This window comes from Sarcophilus harrisii, chromosome 2 (assembly GCF_902635505.1).
Source record: "Sarcophilus harrisii chromosome 2, mSarHar1.11, whole genome shotgun sequence".
Taxonomy (NCBI): domain Eukaryota; kingdom Metazoa; phylum Chordata; class Mammalia; order Dasyuromorphia; family Dasyuridae; genus Sarcophilus; species Sarcophilus harrisii.
In genome coordinates, this window is record NC_045427.1 from 168,102,263 (window position 1) to 168,121,974 (window position 19,712).

A 19,712-nucleotide genomic window follows, 5' to 3' on the forward strand; every position below is an offset into this window, starting at 1 on the left:
TTAATCTTATCAGCTTCCTTGGATTAAAGTATCATCTTTAGGCTAATAATTCTTAAATCTATTTATCCATTCCTAGTCTGTCTCCTAACCTTCAGACTTTCATTTGCTGCTTATTGGACATTTTGAGTAAGATGTCTCAAACACATTTAACTCAGCATGTCTTAAACTAAACTCATTGGTTTCAATCTCTTAAAACTTCCCCCCATTCTGAATTTCATTAATTACTCAGTCACTGCAGCCTCTCACTCACAAGATTCACAACCTATGTGCTATCCCCTACTCTTTACTTTCTCAATTCTCCCATATCCATCAGTTACCAAATCCTCCTGATTTTACCTTCATAACATGTCTTGAATACCTTTTATCTCTTATAGTGTTACCACTCTGGTTCATGTCCTCATTACCTCATGCCTAGACTACATCACTAGCCTTCTGGTTGATCTCCCTGCCTCAAGTCTCTCCATTTCAGTCTGTCCTACAATCAGCTGTCAAATTGATCTTCCTAAAGTTCAGGCCTGAATGTCATTCTTTCCCTCCATTCAATAAACTCCAATAGCTCTCTGTCACTCCTGGGCCAAACATATAAAATCTTTATGGCATTCAAAGCCCTTTATAACCTGCCCCCCTTTGCCTTTTTAGTCTTCTTGCACTTTACTTATCTTTATATATTCTTCAATCCAATAACACTAGCCTCATTGTTTCTCAAATAAGATATTATATCTTTGAACTGTGTGTTTTCACTGCCTAGAATTCTTTTCCTCCTGGCTCCTGGCTTTTTTCAAGTTTCAGCTAAATTTCCACCTTTAAAGAAGCATTTCCCAATTTTCTTTAACGCAACTTCTTTTTGTTTATCTCTAATTCTTAACATATCTTGTTTATACATAGTTGTTTTCATGTTATGTCCCTCAAGCTCTGAGTTGGAAAGTAGAAACTTTTTTTTTAAACATTTATCACCATCACTTAGCAAAATGCCTAGTGTTCTATGAAATGCTTTACAAGTATTCCATCTGATATATGCAATAACCTTGCATATATGTGTATACATATACATACACATTGTATGTGGGTGTGGGTGTGTGTGTGTGTGAGAGAGAGAGAGAGAGAGAGAGAGAGAATATATATATATATATCTTTCTGGACAAGGATACTGGAGTGGTTTGCCATTTTCTTTTCCAGCTCACTTTATAAATAAAAATAAGTTAAACAGAGGATAAGAGACCTTCCTGGGGTTACAAAGCTGGTAAATGTTTGAGAGTATAGTTGGATTCAGGGCTTTCTGACTCTAACCCCAGTGCCACCTTCCTGTTCTGATAAAATGAGAAAAAATTTGCGATGCTCTTAACAAATCTTAAAATACAAATATTAGCTATTATTATTGTAGCTCCTGCAGAAGTCCTTTCCACTTCACCCCTATTAGCAGCTAAGGTCTTACATTCAAGGGCTACCTTCTACCTATTCAGTATTTACCTTGTATTTACTAATTTGTGAGAGGGTGGATGGGTAGATGGATGGATGGATGGATCGATAGATAGACACACATATATAGATATGTGTGTATGTAAATATATGTATGTGTATGTAAATGTATTACTATATGTAGTCATACATTGTGTGTATACATGTGTGTGTATGTATATAAAGTGACAGAGAATAGATGAATGTGTAGGATTTCCCCATGTAAATTTCTTGGATTTTAATTTTTTCTTTTAATTTCCTGCATTTAACAGTGCGTAGGACATAGTAAATGCTTTTTGATTTTTCATTGATTAATTGATCCACTTTTTCAAGTTGACTGATGAAATGATTGCTTTGAAATTACTAAGTTCCTATCCTTTGTTTAGCTCTTTCAGTCATTTCCAACTGTTTTAAACCCCTTTAGGGGTTTTCTTGGCAAAGATACTGGTTTTCTTCTCCAGCTCACTTTTATATATGAGGAAACTGAGGCAAACAAGCAAAGAGCATTAAATGACCTTGCCTAGTGTCATACAGCAAGTAAGTGTCTGTGGCTAGATTTGAACTCAGGTCTTCCTGATTAGAGACTTGGTATTCTATCCACTGTGCTACCTACTTGTCTTTATTGAGTGCCCTTTGTTGTCATTAAGTTGTGTTCAATTTTTCTTGACCCCATTTGAGGTTTTCTTGGCAAAGATTCTAGTATGGTTTGCCATTTTCTTCTCCAGCTCATTTTTACAAATGAGGAACTGAGGCAAACAGGGTTAAATGATTTGTCCAGGATCACACAGGTAGTAAGCATCCATGACCAGATTTGAATTCATGAAGGTGAATCTTCCTGACTTCAGGCCCAGCACTCTGTCTACTGGGTCACTTAGCTGCTCCAATATGTACTCTACAAATGCCTAATGTTGGAAATAAACCTAAAAAAGGAAGAATTCAAGCGTTCAAAGGGACCTTAAAGACTAGTAAGTTATTTCTTTGTTACATTCAAAATCATTATATTGCCCTTTATAGTTCCATCTGTAAAAAATCAGGGAGCTTAGAGACTGAAGGGACTGTAATGGACACTCTTTGAAACATCAGGATAACGAATGCTCAAAAATATATATATAGCCTAGAAGATTCTCTCTCCTTCCACTATTTTTTTTTAAATAATATGCAGTATTGGCATTATCATCTGAGAGAAAGGTAAATATTATTGTTCAATGGAAAGAGTGCTTAGAAAACTAGGCATAACAGAGCCTATAGCTTTCTCTGTTGGAGAAAGCCGATTGCTTCATACATCTTTAATCATTGTTCTTTACAGCGTGTTTAAGGAAACCTATACCTCTAGAGGCAGGGGTCGAGGTGATGGTCAGAGAGAAAGTCACTCCTGAAGAAAAGAAATGGGAAAACAGACTTCTGTCTACGTGAGAGTGGGAGAATCAATCAACAGGCAGTAATTTGTACAGCTTCTACCCTTCATATTCTGCCCAACAAACCATTAGACAAGTACAATTTCATCTTGGTTACTGTTGGTCTGATTCACTGGGCCTTTTTCTGCTTTGGGGAGTTATAAAGGTATGAATCAATAAAATATTGTTTCTAGCTACAAACCCCTATGCTGTTGTCAGAAGTTATAACTGTTTCTGTCTCTATCTTCTTTCTCTTTTCTCACTTATTAGTATTTATATGACAATTTAAACTTTGAAAAACATTTGACAAGTATTTTATCACCACAGCAACTGTTAGAGGTAGGTGCTATTATTATCTCCATTTTACAGGAAGGAAGCAGACAGAGGCTAACTGAATTCTTCAGGATCACACAGCTAGTGTCTGGAGCCATATTTGAATCATGTCTTCCTCTTTTTTATGCATACATACCTAGATTCATATATACATATGTATCTCCACCCCATTTATTCACTTCTCTCAGTGGCATTAAATCCCTAAATGCACATGCACATAATCCACTACAGACTTCCACACACAGTTGTTTATCATCCTTTGTTTTCAAAATGGACAAGTGACATCACTATGTTGGGGTCCCAAGTTCATTGTGTTTACCTATAGGTGATCAGTGCAATATGAATTAAGAATATTCTGCTACATGTTGGACACAAGTCCATTTGAACGTTTGAGATGGAGATATCTCTACATTTGCACATTTCACATTTCCTTTGTGCTCCCGTTTTGTTTATAGAGCATCGCACCTTTTTTGATGCAGGTTTGCTATGCTGGGCACAAATCACTAATGAGTAAGTTTTTAGGGAATTGGTTTCTTTTAAAGCAAGGGGCAAAGCAGAAAGCAAGCAGGATCTTAATAAGCATAGACTTATATCACCCTAGAAAGATAGCAAGCATATAAAGGCAAAGGATGGAAATTTAAAAATTGTTAGCTTTCATTTCTGTCAACTTTGGGTATAAAACTTGTATTGCTCTGTTTGGCTTAAACTCAGCCCTGATCATATAATCCTAATAACAAGGTCAACATCTTCATCTTCATAGCATAATGCCTGATGCCACATGAGCAAGGAGGGAGATGGTAAAGATAGTCACAAGCCTTTTAGTTCTTGAGTTAGCGTATACTGGGCATTTCTACCGTGATACAAATTTATCCATCTCTAGTCTACTCCAATATTTTGACTGAGGGGATGCTATAGGTATTTTGATATGGAGTTATTCTAAAATTGCCCCTGGATACTGAGATATTTTAAGGCCTTTAGCTATAAGGATTTGATGAGTTAGAGTCTCTTCAGTTCAATATTCTTTCCAAAGCAGTGTTATTTGATGGGGGTATATTGAAGAAAGTGGGCAATTAAGTGGTACAGTGGAGAGCGTGCTGGACCTGAAGTCAGGAAGACTCATCTTTCTGAGTTCAGATCTGGCCTCAGAAACTTACTAGTTGTGTGACCTGGGCAAGTCACTAAACTTGTTTGCTGGGGAAGGAGATGTCAAATCCCTTTAGTCTCTTTGCCAAGAAAACCCCAAATGAGTCACAGAGTCCAACATGACTGAAAAATGACCAAATAACAACAAAATCAACATTGAACTGGGGAGGAAAAGATGGCTTCTGAAAATGAAAAGGAAGATCTTTACTTTTATACTACTGGCAATTTATATAGGTTATCCAGCCCATGGCCTAAATGGATCTGGATCCTTTTAGACTTGGGTTCAAATTTGGTAATTTTTTAATGGTAATTTAAACTACTAACCTGTTTTTTGTTCCTACCCCTTTAGAAAACTGGGAACTTCTAAAGCTAACTCAGGTGTTCAGCAATTTGACATGCTAACGGATAATGGCGAGAATACTCACTAAGATATTTAAAACATTTATTTGCTATAAAAAAAAGAATTAATGAAACAATAACAAATTGCAGCCCACATTTTATATCTGCTCCTTTCCTTTCCTGTGAATTTTGGGTTCAGAGCCCTTGCAGACTTTTAATGAAGGGATGAGACATGTTTCCCTTTGTTGTAGGAGCTGCAGTTAGTATTTAGAGCCCATAGCTTTATTATCTGGGGATAATACTCCAACCAGTATCTTTAGTTCATCTCTTGTTCTGAATCACTACTATTTCCAATTAGCATTTGATTTGTTTTCTTCAGGGATATTATCATCATTTGGCCAGTGATATCATTTCTATCCTGGCTCATTTTCTCTTCCACATGTTCATAAAACTAGCAGTAACCTCAATTTCTCATCTCCCAAGACGTCTTCCTACTAATTTTTACTGTAAATGTACACTCTCTTGGAAAATGAAGTCTTCCCCCCAAATTAGCAGTAGCATTCTGCACCCAGGCCTCTTGGAAATTCTAATCTTTTGTCTCTACCTTGTATGCTATAGTTATGTATATTCCAAGCTTTTTTGTTTTAAACACCATATGGTAGAGTCACTTATTTCTTTCTCCCTGTATCACTGCCCAGCATCATGTGCATGGAAAATTACATATTTATTCCTTGGTTTCTGGAATAAAGAGAAATGTTGAATAATTAGGTTGCTTCTAAGTATAAAGGAATCCTTTAATAACCATAGAACTCTCTACTGCCTGTTTATTTATTTAACATATAAAACATTATTAAAGAAAGAGGTCGGAATGTTCTCCTAGAGAAACAATGAGTAAGTGATAATGTTACCTCTGCCCTTCTTCAGATACAGTTTCTACTTTGCTTATTAAATTGCCATTGTGAATTTCATGGAGAGTAGTCTACATTTAAAAAGTAAAACACATCTCCCAGAAGAAGGTATGACAGATGCTCTAACAGCTGATCTGATGTTGGCATTCCTACTTCTGTTACTACTGAGACTGTCCTTTATACGCTGAACACTGTGTCCATCTAATTCCTGGCTTGTCCACTGAAAAGCTGCTGATGTCTCCTGGCTGTCTGCCTGTTGTATATTCAACAAAGAAAATCACAGTGTTTCTCTCCTGATCATGAAAAGCTGTTGAAGAGAGTTGGGAAGGACAATAATTAGAGACTAGGCAGAAAAAAAATGCAAGAGGAAGTAGCATTGTTCTAGTTGACCAATTTAATGAATGCCATTGTTAGCCCTTCCAAACCTAATGTAAAAATTTAATGTTTTTACATCTTAATGTTTAACATGTAATGTTTAGGTGTTAGCACTCTTTTTGAAGTATGGAGCCTGAGATGATCTAGTCTTATACCTCACTAAATGAACTATCTTTTCCCTAAAAATCTGCCCTTTCTCCTTATGTCCCTATTTAGGTTGGAGGTCCCAGAATTTTTACAATCATTTTCCTCTCTGCCCTCTCATTCACATCTCAAATCTAACTAATTGCTAAGTCTTTTCTTTTCAATCTTATAACGTGTTTTGCACCTACTACTACAACCAACCTTCTTCATTACTTCTTACCAGACAATTGGAATAGCCTTTTAAAAATATTTCTAAATTCCCTCTCTTATTGAGAAAATAAGCAACGTGATTTGTTACACATTTGAAATTTATCAAAACATTTTAGATTAGCTGTGTTGCAATAACAACAACAAAAAGCAGGGAAAATAAAGTGAAAAAAAATTATTCTTCAGACTGAATTCAGTTTGTCAGTTTTCTCTAGAGCTAGATAGTATTTTTCTTATAAGTCCTTTGGAATTATGTTGAATCATATTCATCATTGTATCTAAGTTTCTCATAGTTGATCATAGTTACAATACTGCTGTTCCTATGTAAAATACTCTGCTTCTGCTCACTTTACTTCACATCATTTCATATAGATCTTCCTAGATTTTTCTGAAACTACTCCCCTCATAATTTCTTAGAGCACAATGGTATTTAATCACAGTCATATACTACAACTCCTTCAAATATTCTCCAACTGATTTCCTTCAATTTCCAATTCTTTGCCATCACAAAAAGAAGTGCTATATTTTTGCACATATATGTCCTTTTCCTTTTTCTTTGATATCTTTGGGATTTAGACTAACAATGGTGTTGCTAAATCAAAAGGTTGTATGTGGTTTTACAGACCTTTGGATATAGTTTCAAATTATTTTCTAGAATGGAGTAGTGGTGAGCTATAGTGCCTTAGTGTTCCCATTTTTCCATCTCCCTTCCAGGATTTGTAATTTTCCTTTTTTTTTTTTGTCATGTTAATCAATCTGATAGGTGTGAAGTGGTACCTCAGAGTTATTTTAATGTATTTCTGTAATTAGTGATTTGGATCATTTTTTCATCTGCCTGTAGGTAGATTTAATCTATTCTTCTGAAAACTACCTGTTCATATCCTTTGAGCATTTATCAATTGGGGAATGACTCTAATTCTAATAAATTTGGCTTACTTCCCTATATATTTGAGAAATGAGGCTTTTATCAGAAAAACCTGATGTAATTTTTCACACCCCTATTTATTTCTATTTTTAAAAATTTTGACTGTATTAGTTTTGTTTGTGCAAAAACTTTGAAATTTCAGGTAATTGAAATAATCCATTATACTTTTGTGATCTCCATTATTGGTTATAAACCTCTTCTCTTATCCATAGTTCTGAGAGGTAAAATTTTTCATGCTCCCCTAATTTACTTATGATATCACTCTTTATACCTAATTCATCTTATATTTTGACCTTATCTTGGCATATGGTATGAGATGTTGGTCTAAGTTAGTTCCTACCAAACTTTTTTCCAATTTTTCCAGCAATTTTTGATAAATACTGAATCTTGCCTCAAAAGCTTGAATCTTTGAGTTATCAAACACTAAGTTACTATTGTCATTTATTACTATGTATTATGTACCAAGTCTATTCCATTGAGTCACCACTTTATTTTTTATAGCCAGTATCAGATTGTTTTAATGATTATCACTTCGATACAGAGTGTGAGATCTGCTATTGCTATGCCACCTTCCTTTACTTTTTTTTTTCCATTGATTCCCTTGATATTATTGATCTTTTGTTCTTCCAGATGAATTTTGATACTATTTTTTTCCTACCTGTATAAACAAATCTTTAGTAGTTTCATTGGTATGGCACTGGATAAGTAAATTAGCTTAAGTAGGATTGTCATTTTTCTTATGTTGGCTCAGTCTATGCCTAAACAATTAATATTTCTTCAGTTGCTCAGAATATTGCTTAAATATTCTATTTGTGTGAAGTGTTTTGTAATTTTGTTCCCTGGGTTTGGGGTGCCAGGTTGACTCCCAATTATTTTATATTGTCCAAAATGTAATTTCTCTATCTCTTCCTGCTAAATTTTGTTGGTAATATAAAGAAATACAGACGATTTATATCAATTTCATATTCTACACCTTTGCTGAAATTGTTAATTATTTCAATAACTTTTTAATTGATTTCTGTGTTACTCTAAATTTACCATCATATCATCTTCAAAGACAGCTATGTTTCAGTCTATTCTTATTCTTTTGATTTTTTTTTCTTATTTTATTGCTATAGCTAGCATTTCTAATGCAATAGGGGTATTGTACTATGTCCAAGACTTTTTATAAATTTATTTGTATGATTTTTGGTTTTTTATTGATATAGTCAATATTTATACAGCCTTGCATTTCAGGTATAAATCTCACCTAGTTATAGTATATGATATTACTGTAATCTCCTTGCTAATATTTTATTTAATATTTTTGCATTAGGGAAATTGGTCTATAGTTTTCTCTTTTTGTTTTTATTCTTCCAGATTTAGGTATCAGTTGATATTGTATAAGAATTAACTGTTTAAAGTTTTGGCAGAATTCCTTAGTAAATTCATTTCTTAGAGAGTTCATTGATGGCTTGTCCAATTTCTTTTTCCAAGATAGGGATATTTAAATATACTGATTTTTTTCTGTTTTGTTATATTTTTGCAAATATGCAAGCGTTTCACTTTTTGTCAGTTTTATTGGCATAAAATTGGGCAAAATAAACTCGTACTATTGCTTTAACTTCATCTTTTTTGGTGATGAATTCACCCTTTTCATTTTTGATACTGGTAATTGAGATTTCATTTTTTTTTTTTAAATCAAATTAACCATTGGTTTACCTATTTTAGTGTTTTCCCTCTCCCCAGAAAACCAGCTTCTACTTTTATTAATGTAATGGTTTTTTAAAAATTCTACTTGTATTAATCTGTACTTTGATTTCCAGGATTTCCATATTAAGTATTTAATTGGGGATCTTTAATTTGTTCTTTTACTGGATTTTCTTTAATTGCACATCCAATTCATTGATCTGCTCTTTCTCTTTTTTTGTTGATGTAAGCATTTAGAGATAAAAAATTCCCCCTAAATATTCTTTGGTTGTATTCCACAAATTTTGGAATGTTGTCTCATTGTTATTCTCTTTAATGAAATTATTGTTTCTATGATTTCTTTATTCTTTCTCATTCTTTATGATTGGATTGTTTTGTTTCCAATTAATTTTTAATCTTTGCTTCTAAGGCCCTGTATTGAATTGATATTGCATTATGGTCTTAAAAGGGTACATTTAGTATTTCTTGTTTTATGTGTTTATTTGTGAAGTTTTTGTACCTTAATATATGATTAGTTTTTGTGAATATGCCATATTCAGCTGAGAAAAGGGTATACCCTCTGATATTCATATTCAGTTTTCTTCAGAGGTCTATCATACCTAACTTTTAAACATTTCTATTCATCTACTTATTTCTAATTTATTTTTTGGTTAGATTTATATAGTTCTGAGAGGGTAAAGTTGAAGTCCCCTTCTAGTAAAGTTTTATTATTTACTTCCTCCTGTAACTTTACTTTTCCTTTAAGAATTTGGATATTCTGCCATTTTACTATATATGTATGTATGTATGTTTATTTCTGTGTATGTATGTTTAGTAATGATATTACTTCTTTGCCTTTGGTACCTTTTAGCAAAATGTTGTTTCCCTGATTATCTCTTTCAATTAGGTCTGCTTTTTACTTTTCTTTGTCTAAGATCATAATTGATATTCCTGCCTTTTTTATTTCAGCTGAAGCATAATAAATTGTTCTAGGCTCCTCCATCTTTTTTAAAACTTTGAGTATGTCTTTCTGTTTCAAGTATATCTCTTTTAAATAATATATTGTTGGATTTCGGTTCCTGATTTATTCTTCTGTTTTATGGTGAGTTGATCCCATGCACATTAACAGTTATGATTATCAACTGTCAATTTTCTTCTTTCTCCTTCTCCCTATTTCTTTTTGCTTCTGATTACTGAATTTCTTAATACATTCTCCCTTTTTTTATATAAACTTCCCTTCCTTTCTTATCCATGCATTTTTTTTGAGATTATACATAATTGACTTACACTGATGGGCCTCCCTCTATGTAGATTCCAAATTGCCCTTAATGATAATAATATCCTTAGGAGTTGTGTATATCATCTTCCCATAGAGAAATGTAAACAGTTTAACCTTTTTAAGTTCCTTAGATTTCTCTTTTATGTTTACCTTTTATGCTTCTTTTGAGTCTTGTGCTTGAATGTCAAGTTTTATATTCAGCTCTAGTCTTTTATACAATTTTAGGAATAATTGAAATATCTCTTCTTCATTAATTACTTTTTTTCCTCCTGGAGGATTATATTCAGTTTTCTTTAGCATTTTTTAAACCTCCCTTACCAACTTTTGTTTATTCTCCTTAATTTTCTTTTATTACTCTCATTTTACCTTATTATTCTTAACGCTTTAATGCTTTCAGGAATTTTTGTTGGACATGATTCTAATTAATCTTTTCTTTTGAGGCTTGTCTTGCATCTCTTTTCACATTATTGTCTTCTGAACTTGGTCTTGGTCTTCTTTGCCATTATAATAGCTTTATATGGTCAAGCTTTTTTTGTTGTTCTTTGCTCATTTTTCTAGCTTGTTTCTTAACTTAGAGTTTTATTAAAGTTGGTCTTATCTCACCTTGGGTTCCAAGTTTCAGACTTTTTTTTTGTGCTTCTGTTTTTAGAGTTAGTTTTGAGACCCTGTAAATTTTTGATGATTCTAAAATAGTATGATCCAGGGAGAAGTGTGGCCATGTTTTCCTCATCTGGACTTAGTTCTTCATCCAGGAAGGGCCCCTGATCTCCTGCAGCCAAAGCACTAGATCTCCTCTTGACATTGAATCTGAACCCAGATTCCCTGTTCTTTTGCAGCTAAAAGTGCTAGTCTTCCTTTTTGCCTTGGAAATGCAACCAAGGCCCTTGCTCTTTTGTGACTGATCACAAACACTACTCCCTTCCCTGAAACTGTAACCCAGAACTACATATAGGCAATAATAGAGTTGCCAGTCAGCACCCCCTACACTAGAAAAGGGTTCCCTGTAATCTTTTTCTGAATAGTTGTCCAACCTCCTTATGGTCTCTAAACTGAGAGCTCCTGAAACTGCTGCTGCTTCTGCTCTTGTTGTAGCTGCCTCCAAGGCCTACTGCAAAGTATGTTGACTGCTACCTCTAGTATCATGGGCCTCTTTTATTGACCTTTTAAGTTGTCATAAATAGGAAAAAATGTCTCATTCTGATCTTTTGTTGGCTCTAATACAAAATTTGTTTTATAGTATTTTAAAGTTGTTTGAAGGAGAATATTGGGAGAGTTCAGCTGAGTTGCTGTCCATACACCACTCTTTTGTCTCCCAGATCATTGTCATTGTTTCTAAAATTACACATTTTTTTTATTCCTAAGGCTCAACCTAATACAGTCTCCAATATGCTTATCTTTTATTTTGGCTAATTTTATATTTTATTCTACTTTAAAATCCTATTTCATTGTTGCATAGAGATAATGCTAAGCAGTTGAAAGCGTACTAGCTTTGGAATCAGAGGACAATAGCTGAAATCCCAATTTTGCCACTTAACTTTGTAATTGATATAATATCTGTGTGACCTTGAGGAAGTCACTTTATCTCTTTCAGCCTCAGTTTACTTATCTGCAAAATGAAGGAATTCTACTGGATGGTTCCTTCTAAATTTTATTAATTTGAGTAATCAAATTTGTAGTGATAGAATCACAGAGGTTCTAGTCTTTCACCCAAGCTCTAGTTTCTTATGATTAACTTATATATTTCAAACTGTGAGACTAAAGAAGGCATCATATATATTTGCATGTCCAAAAAAAACCCAACAAATCAAACCCCACCATAATGCTCCCAGCTTTCTAAATTCCGATTTCAATGAACTGGCAGCAAAGAAAACTAATTAGCCATTAATATTTTTTAATTCACCACTTCTTTCCCCACTACTTTGCTCCTGTTGCAGTGGTGCATAATCTAACCCACAATTTTGAAATAGAATTCAAGTCTACTTATCTTCCTCTTTCCAGGGCCACAGACATCGAAAAAACAGAAGTTTTTTTTTAAGCTGTGGCAATACTTTGTTCCACAATAAAGCTTAAGAGAACTAAGGTAAAGAAGGAATGGAACAGGACATAAGCCTAAGGGAGAGTCTTAACTGGTGAACAGTGAATTTTCCCAGCATGGAAGAAGGTTGAGATGGCTTTGAGGTCCATCCCCCAAAGCAATCAGACTCACAGGGGAAGGAGTCATAAAGTAATAGACTATAAGAAGAAGAAAAAAAAGACATAAATTGCTAAAAATCTCAGAAGGAAGAAAACTCCTTGAGCTATCTGTTGTGAAGAAATTAGCAGTGAAGAAATTAAAATAACAGAAGTAAATATGACTTATAGATCAGTCTAGACATCTATAAACAAATATTTTAAGACAAAGGAAAATGAATTAACATATAACAAAAAAACTGTAGATCTTCAAGGATCCAATAGAATGTTCCTAACTGGTTCAATTTTAATGACTTTAATTTTAATGAGATAAAGTCACAGGCCACTCTCCCATGTACAGCAAACCTATGTGTTATTATCCTTTGCCCCCATTACAGCCTCAGTGCCTTGGAACAGAATAATGCTAAAGCACCTGTGATAGATGCTTCTGGAGAAATTGACCAACCTTTCATTTCTGAAGAATTGGTCTTTAGTGAGCCATATAACACGTTATAACATTACTCACACCTTTGCTATAAGAACCAATCTGAGCCACACGGGAGGAGTCATGGAAAGCCCTTTGTCAAATCAGAAGAAACAGATTGTTTCATAAAATAAAAGTCACTTATGCCATTCACAAGATAAAGTAACATTAGTCTTTGTGATAGTATTTCATCTTTTTTGTTTGTTTGTTTTTTTAAATGAAATCTAACTTCTTGAGTTTAATTGGCCATTCTTTTTCCTTCAGCCAGTCCTTCTTGGTGTTAATGAAAGCTTTCTTGGCTAGCCCTCCTTGTGGTCTCTGCCCGAGGCTGCAAGGCTTGCACCAATGTCCCCTTGGAAGTGTGGCCCAGGAGATGGAATTGGAGGATTAGCCTTTTTCTAAGACTGCTGCAGCCTCCTGCACCTCCTGTGCTCAATGACCAGGCTTTGTTTTTTTTGTTGTTTTTGTTTTTGTTTAAATAATAGCTTTTTATTTTCAAACTATATACAAAGGTAGTTTTCAACATTCACCCTTGGAAAACCTTGTGTTCCAGATTTTTCTCCCTTCTTTCTCCCTACCCTCTCCCCTAGACAACAGGTAATCCAATATAGGTTAAATATGAGCAATTCTTTTAAACATATTTCCACATCTATCATGCTTCATTTGTAAAATGAGATCAAAAAGGGAAAAAATGAGAAAGAAAACAAAAAACAAGCAAAAAACAACAAAAAAGGTGGAAATATTAGGTTGTGATTCACATATAGTCCCAACAGTCCTCTTTTTTGGATGCAGATGGCTCTCTCCATCACAAGTCTATTGGAATTATCAGGCTTTGTTTTTAATGGAAGAAACTTGAAAGCTATCCAACTCAATTGTAATTGATTATTTCTTCTGGAAATGGTGATGAGAAAACAACCACAAAATCACAAAAGGGATATTCCTGTGAAAGACTGTTTATCCACAGAAAATCACTAAAAGTCTGTTTCTGGGGGAAGCAAGGTTAATGAGTCATAATCTATTCTCTGTGGATCCCATTGAGTTAATATCTTCCTCCTTGCCTTGTGCCCCCTAAACAAATGTTCATTCTTCTACTATCATCAAGGAGAGTCTCAGGCTGGGATTTGAAGTTCAAAACAAAACAAAACGAAACTTATACTAGCTTTACAGGTTATCCTTGAAATCAGGGGAGCCGTGACCAAGCATTTAGAAGCTATCAAAATGATCACAACAAAGAATACTATGAGATCTAGGTTAACAGGGCAAGCAATGCCCTCAGTTTATACTGACTAGCTAAAGAAGGAAAAAGATTAAGTAGTGATACTATAAAGTGAACTTTTCCATATGCAAAAAATACCAACAACAATAACAAAACATTTTGATGGGTTTTTTTTGTTTGTGTGTAGGTCCTGGAGAACAGAGACAAGCAACTTTCTTCAAATGCCTCATCTCCGAAAACAGTCAAATTACAAGATGTTGGAACTTTTAAGTATGATCATTAAACCATACTACTATTCATTAGTGGGAATGAAAGCTTCCAAACTGTTGAAGAATAGAATGAACTTAGTACATGACTATATATGTATATGTGTGGGTACATATACATACATGCACAGAAATATATATGTATGTATGTGTGTGTGTATATGTATGTATGTATATATATATATATATATATATATATATATATATATATATATATATATAGCATTTTGAGTGCTACGATATTTCAGTAGTACTGGGTAAACAGGTTAATTTTATTACCTAGGAAAGACAAATGGTAAAATTAGAAAACTTTTCAGAGAGAAGTTGTTAAATCTTTTCACATGACCATTATATAATTGAGCTGGACTTAGCCATGAAGTGGGAATTGGGAAGCTATCTTCAGTCCAGCAGCTTACCCAAAATTCCAGGGGATTCAGTTGTTCTTTGGTTGCTTTACTTTGGAGAACAAGGAAGCTAACAGAAAGAAAGCAGAAGAAAAACCAGTGGAATGTCAGAAAAAGCCATTGGAGGTAGAGAGGCAGCCAGGTGTTAAAAGTTCAGATCTTTTATTACTTCCTCCAAAATAGCCCGGTTTTTCTTAGAGGCCTGTCTTTCTGCTTGGTTCCAAGAGCTCTTGCAGTTGTCCTTTGCCTCTGCTTTCTTCAGCTTCCAGCCAGCACAAAGGTGGAAGATGGAATGAATCTCTCTTGCCTCCGAGAGAGGGCTTGTGGGCTTCTGTATCCCCCAGAGTGCTCTTCTCTGACCCCTGGCAATGTTCCGAAGACAACCTGTAGAGTTAGGAGCCAGTGCTGAGAGATAAACTATGAAAGCTTGTCAGGGTTTGGAGTGATTGTGTGAAGCAGTAGTTCCAGTGAGAGTGGCAGCACCAGGAGTCCCTTGCTCCAGAGCAATGAGATCCTTCCAGAGCCAGGACTGACACATTTACCCCCTGAATTGGTCTCTTCTACTTAGCTTATTTATTTATTTATTTATTTTCAATTTAGATTGTAAGATCCTGAAGAGATGAATATGCCAGTAAAAACAAGTGCAACAGAGCAACATGTCAAATGAAGAGCAGATAGTGAGCCCATAAGCCCAGTGGAGCAACATACCCAACAGAGACCTTTTACAGCAAGGATCATTCTTGGAGAAAGCAGTGAAATGATATCACCAGAAGATATCATGGGTGAGAGCAGCTCAGTGACATTGCCAGAAAACATTTGGGGTTCACTAGAAGATGTCACAGGCCTTGAAGCATGGGTATTGTTGCCTCATGAAAGATTTGTATACATGATCCTTCTCCCACTGATGGCATGCATACCTTGTGGTTATGAGCTATGCTATGTGGCAGTATTCTGTTGAAAATCTCCTTACTCTGACCTTTCTTTCATTTTCTTTGCTTTGAACTGATTGAATTATCTGATTGGCCAAGGGAAAAGTAAACACAATGAGATTTGTGGGCTTGAATCTTTTGAGTGGATATAAGCATAAAGAATATGTTGAATCTGGGGCACATATATGAGAAGGGATATATACAAACAGGTAGCATAAAAAGAATTTAGAGAGAAGTTACTAAATTCTGGCATCACAGCTAATCTGTGATGGTCATGGTACATCTTATGCCTTCCAACTCCTGCTGGAAACAGTGTATCCCCTGAAGGAAAGGTGGCAAGGGGCCAAACTAGGCATCTTTCATTTGCCCCAAAGGATTTCTCCCTGCTCCAAAGCAATGACTTCCATCTATACCAGCACAAGGCAGTTTCCATGTCCTCTGCCAGCCCAATCTCCCAGCTGGCATGTGAAGAATCTCCAGTGCAAAGAGGCACAACATACATTTTAATTTCCTACCTTCCATCTTCTGCTTCATTTGCCCTTTAGAGGAACAGAGAGAGAAAAGTTGGTGGGGAATAGAACTTTTTTCTCTTACTGGGAAGGTTCCATCTCCTATTGCATGCTTTTACAGCCTTATCTCTTAACCATTTGGGAAAGGGAAGAGAAGTAGTTCCCATCCAACTATCTAATCATATCTGTCCCATCTCATGCTGTACTTGTCTCCATCCTCATCTAGATCATCATCTAAACCTTATTCCTCACCCTCTGTTATTTGATTACTTATTCCCTCTCCTTCTCAACCAAAGTTTCAAATAAATGTAACCAAGTCTTTCTACTGTGCTCTCTGGAATACCTGTTCCATCGTCAACAAATTTCCCTCTTCTTCTAGTAGCTATTATTGAAACCTAATTCCCTCTAGATTACACAGCCTTCCCAGAAATCCTTGGTGCAACTTCACTTATTCTCAGTTCACTGATCAAAGGAAGGGAGTAGGAATACTCCTTACTCTTAATGCAACTTCTAAGTTCTCCCCTTACCTTTATTATTCAATAATCTTCCTCCTTTGAGTTCAAGTTACTCATATCTACCATTCAATCAGAATCCTGGTATCTTTATCTTTAGATCATTCTCTTTCTTTCCTCAGTAATTTTAGTACATGACTCACAATTTTTCTTTTCCGCCCCCAACTCCTGCCCTCATGCCAGGAGTCGCATAAGGCTGACACTTTAGCCACTCAGTTTTTTAACTTACTCAGTCTTCATGAACTATTTCTCCACTCAGTTTTATATGTGTGTGCTTGTGCACAGAGCACATACACACACACACACACAGAGATATACATATTCATGATCTTGCCATCATCTACAAATTTCTGTATTCAAGAATTATGAAATTCCCTTGTTTGGCCATAATCTATAAGCTTTTCACCTTTCCCTCTGCTTCCCCTTAAAAAGTTCTATTCTTCATTTGTATCATGACCTCCAATTGCTTGTCCCCTCAGTTCTCTCCTAGTCATTTCTCCTATATTAACCATTCTCTCTTCGCCCCATCCTGAGTCCTTGGTGAAACAATTCAACTCTATACTATCCTCTTCTCTTGAATGCCTGTTCCCTTTAACATATTTCTGATTATGGGCCCACCAAGCTCTAGTCTTGAACCACTCCTGCCATTCACTGTTTTTGCTCCCACACATATACTGGTGAATGAAGAAAGAAAATCATGCAACTATTTTGATTGAGTCTGCTATACATGTAAGTAATACAATGTCAACTGGGCCCTCATTGCTTTTTAGGCAACTTCCCTTATCAACTCATGCCATTCTTTATCTTTCCTCAAACCTTCCCACTCCCCTCACCCACCTACTCTCTCAATTGACATCTTTCCTTCATGATTTACAGAAAATAAAAATTAAGAACATTTTCTGTGATCTCCTATCACTCAGATTATTTCTGCCACTATCCTTTTTACCCCTGTCTCATGATATGGTACCATGGCAAACCCTTCTACTTATACAAGTAGTCCCACTTCATCCTCTCTTACAACAGATTTATCCCTCTATCCTCTCTATTTTTTCACTTATTTTCAATGTTTCCCTTTCTGTTGGCTCATTCCCAGTTGACTATGAACATGTTCATGTGTCTTCTATTTTGAAAAAACAAACAAAAAACCCCACTTGAACTTTGCCTCACAGGCAACTGTCATCCCACATTTCTTCTAACTAAACTCCTTGAAAAGGCCATCTACGAGAAATGTTTCTACTTTCTTTCTTCTCACTCTTTTAAACCCCTTAAATTTGACTTCTGGCTTTATCTTTCCACTGAAACTCTCTCCAAAGATACCATTGGTCTCTCTCAACCCTCACTCTCCTTGATTTCTCTGCAGCCTTTAACACTGGTGTTAACTTTAACATTTTAACACTCTCATATCTTTTTGATATTATGCTTTCCTCGTGTTGATCTTATCAGCTCCCTTGGACTTAATTACTGATGATTTTCAAATCTACCTATCCTCCCCCCAAACTCTCCATTGACCTCTAACACATTGTATCTCCAGTGCCTTTCCAACATTTCAAACTGGATGTCCAATAGACATCTTAAATTCAGCATGTCCAAAGCAGAATTCATTCTTTCCCTCTACACTCTTCCCAAAAAAGTGTCTTCTTTCTCTCCTGATATGAGGGTGGCTCCATTCTCCTGGTCCCTCAGGTATACAACCTAGGAGTGATCCTCAACTCTTCTTTTACCCCTCACATCTAAGTTCTTGCCAAGGTCTGTTAATATCATCTTTGCAACATCTCTGAAATATGTCCCCTTCTCTCTCTGAGACTACCATCTCTTCAGCACAGACCCTCATCATTTCATGCTGGGACTATTGCAATAACTTGCTGATGGTCTTGCCAGCCTCGGGTCTCTCTTCATTCCTGTTCCTCCTCCAGCCTTTGAAGTGATTTTACTAACGTGTAGTTCTGTCCATGTCACCCCCTTCCCCCCACTTAATAAACTCCAGTGGCTTCTCATCACTTCTAGAATCAAATACAAAATGTGTGTTTGGCATTCAAAGCTCTTCATAATGTAGCCCCTTTCTACCTTTCCAGTCTTCTTATGCCTTAATCTTTTTTGTGTGCTTTTCAATTCAGTGACACTGTCTTGTTCCTGAAATAAAAAATCCATCTCTCAGCTCTCAGCTTTTTTTTTTCCATCTGTTCTCCATGTCTGGAATGCTCTTTTCTTAACGCTTCCTATCAACTTCCATGCTTCCTTTAATTTCCCCTTAAATTTTATTTTTTATGAGGAGCTCTTTCCAATCCTTTTTAATTCTAGTGTTTTCTCTTGTTAATTATTTCCTATTTATCCTGTATATAACTTGTTTATATATATTTGTTTGCATGTTGTCTCTTTCATTAGATTGTAAGCTCCTTGAGGGTAGGGACTGTATTTTGTCTCTTTTGTATCCCAAGCACTTAGTATAATGCCTGGCCTATAATGGGTGCCTAATAAATTTTTATTGATTGAAATTGGTTGATTGATTATAATAGTTTCAGTATACTCAGCTTGAAGAACTAGGGTGAGATGGATAATTTGTTAACATAAGGAGAAGAGATTAAAGATCCGGGTCCTTTATGTGTATTATGTTTGTATTTGACATTCTATTTGATCCTGGTCACTTTATATTGATAGTTATTTTTTACTGTATTTTAGGAGTTTTAGAGAGCATTTAGTTCAAAGTACATCTCAGTTTCTTTATAAAATGGGGGTAGTACTGCATTTCTTAACATCAAAGGTCTATATCAAGGAAAGGACTTTCAAAGCTTTACAAGTTTGTACAAATATGAGTTAAGTAATTTGGTGATCTTGGGAAGAAAAAACTTTTCACAGTAAGTTACCTATAAAACAAGTAATGTATTATTATCCCCATTTTATAGATTGAGAGAACTTAAATAATTTGCAGAAAAGTCACAGAGTTAGCAAACATATAGGTCTCCCTGTGTCAGGAAGATCTGCTATGCGATATGCTACTTTTTAGTATAACATGCTGACTCTTAGAGATGAACTTTGCAATGTATTCAAATTTCCTG

The 19,712-nt window shown here is 35.3% G+C and overlaps 1 protein-coding gene across 4 annotated transcripts in view; it reads left to right on the forward strand.

Moving 5' to 3' along the window:
• The window catches only part of GPCPD1 (glycerophosphocholine phosphodiesterase 1), a 99,028-nt gene extending 83,640 nt beyond the window's left edge, over positions 1-15,388 (forward strand). For 2 of the 4 annotated variants that reach the window (XR_004231839.1, XR_004231841.1), the window contains 2 exons: positions 2,762-3,015; positions 14,227-14,309. Coding sequence is in view for 1 of the 4 variants with exons in the window: in XM_031951128.1 (XP_031806988.1) it covers positions 14,227-14,309; positions 15,310-15,316 (90 nt within the window). In the remaining 3 variants the exon portion in view is untranslated. Of the gene's footprint in view, positions 1-2,761; positions 3,016-14,226; positions 14,310-15,309 lie in introns of those variants that run through there. The other 2 variants (XM_031951128.1, XR_004231840.1) reach the window with 2 other exon arrangements.
• Positions 15,389-19,712: the final 4,324 nt, after the last annotated feature.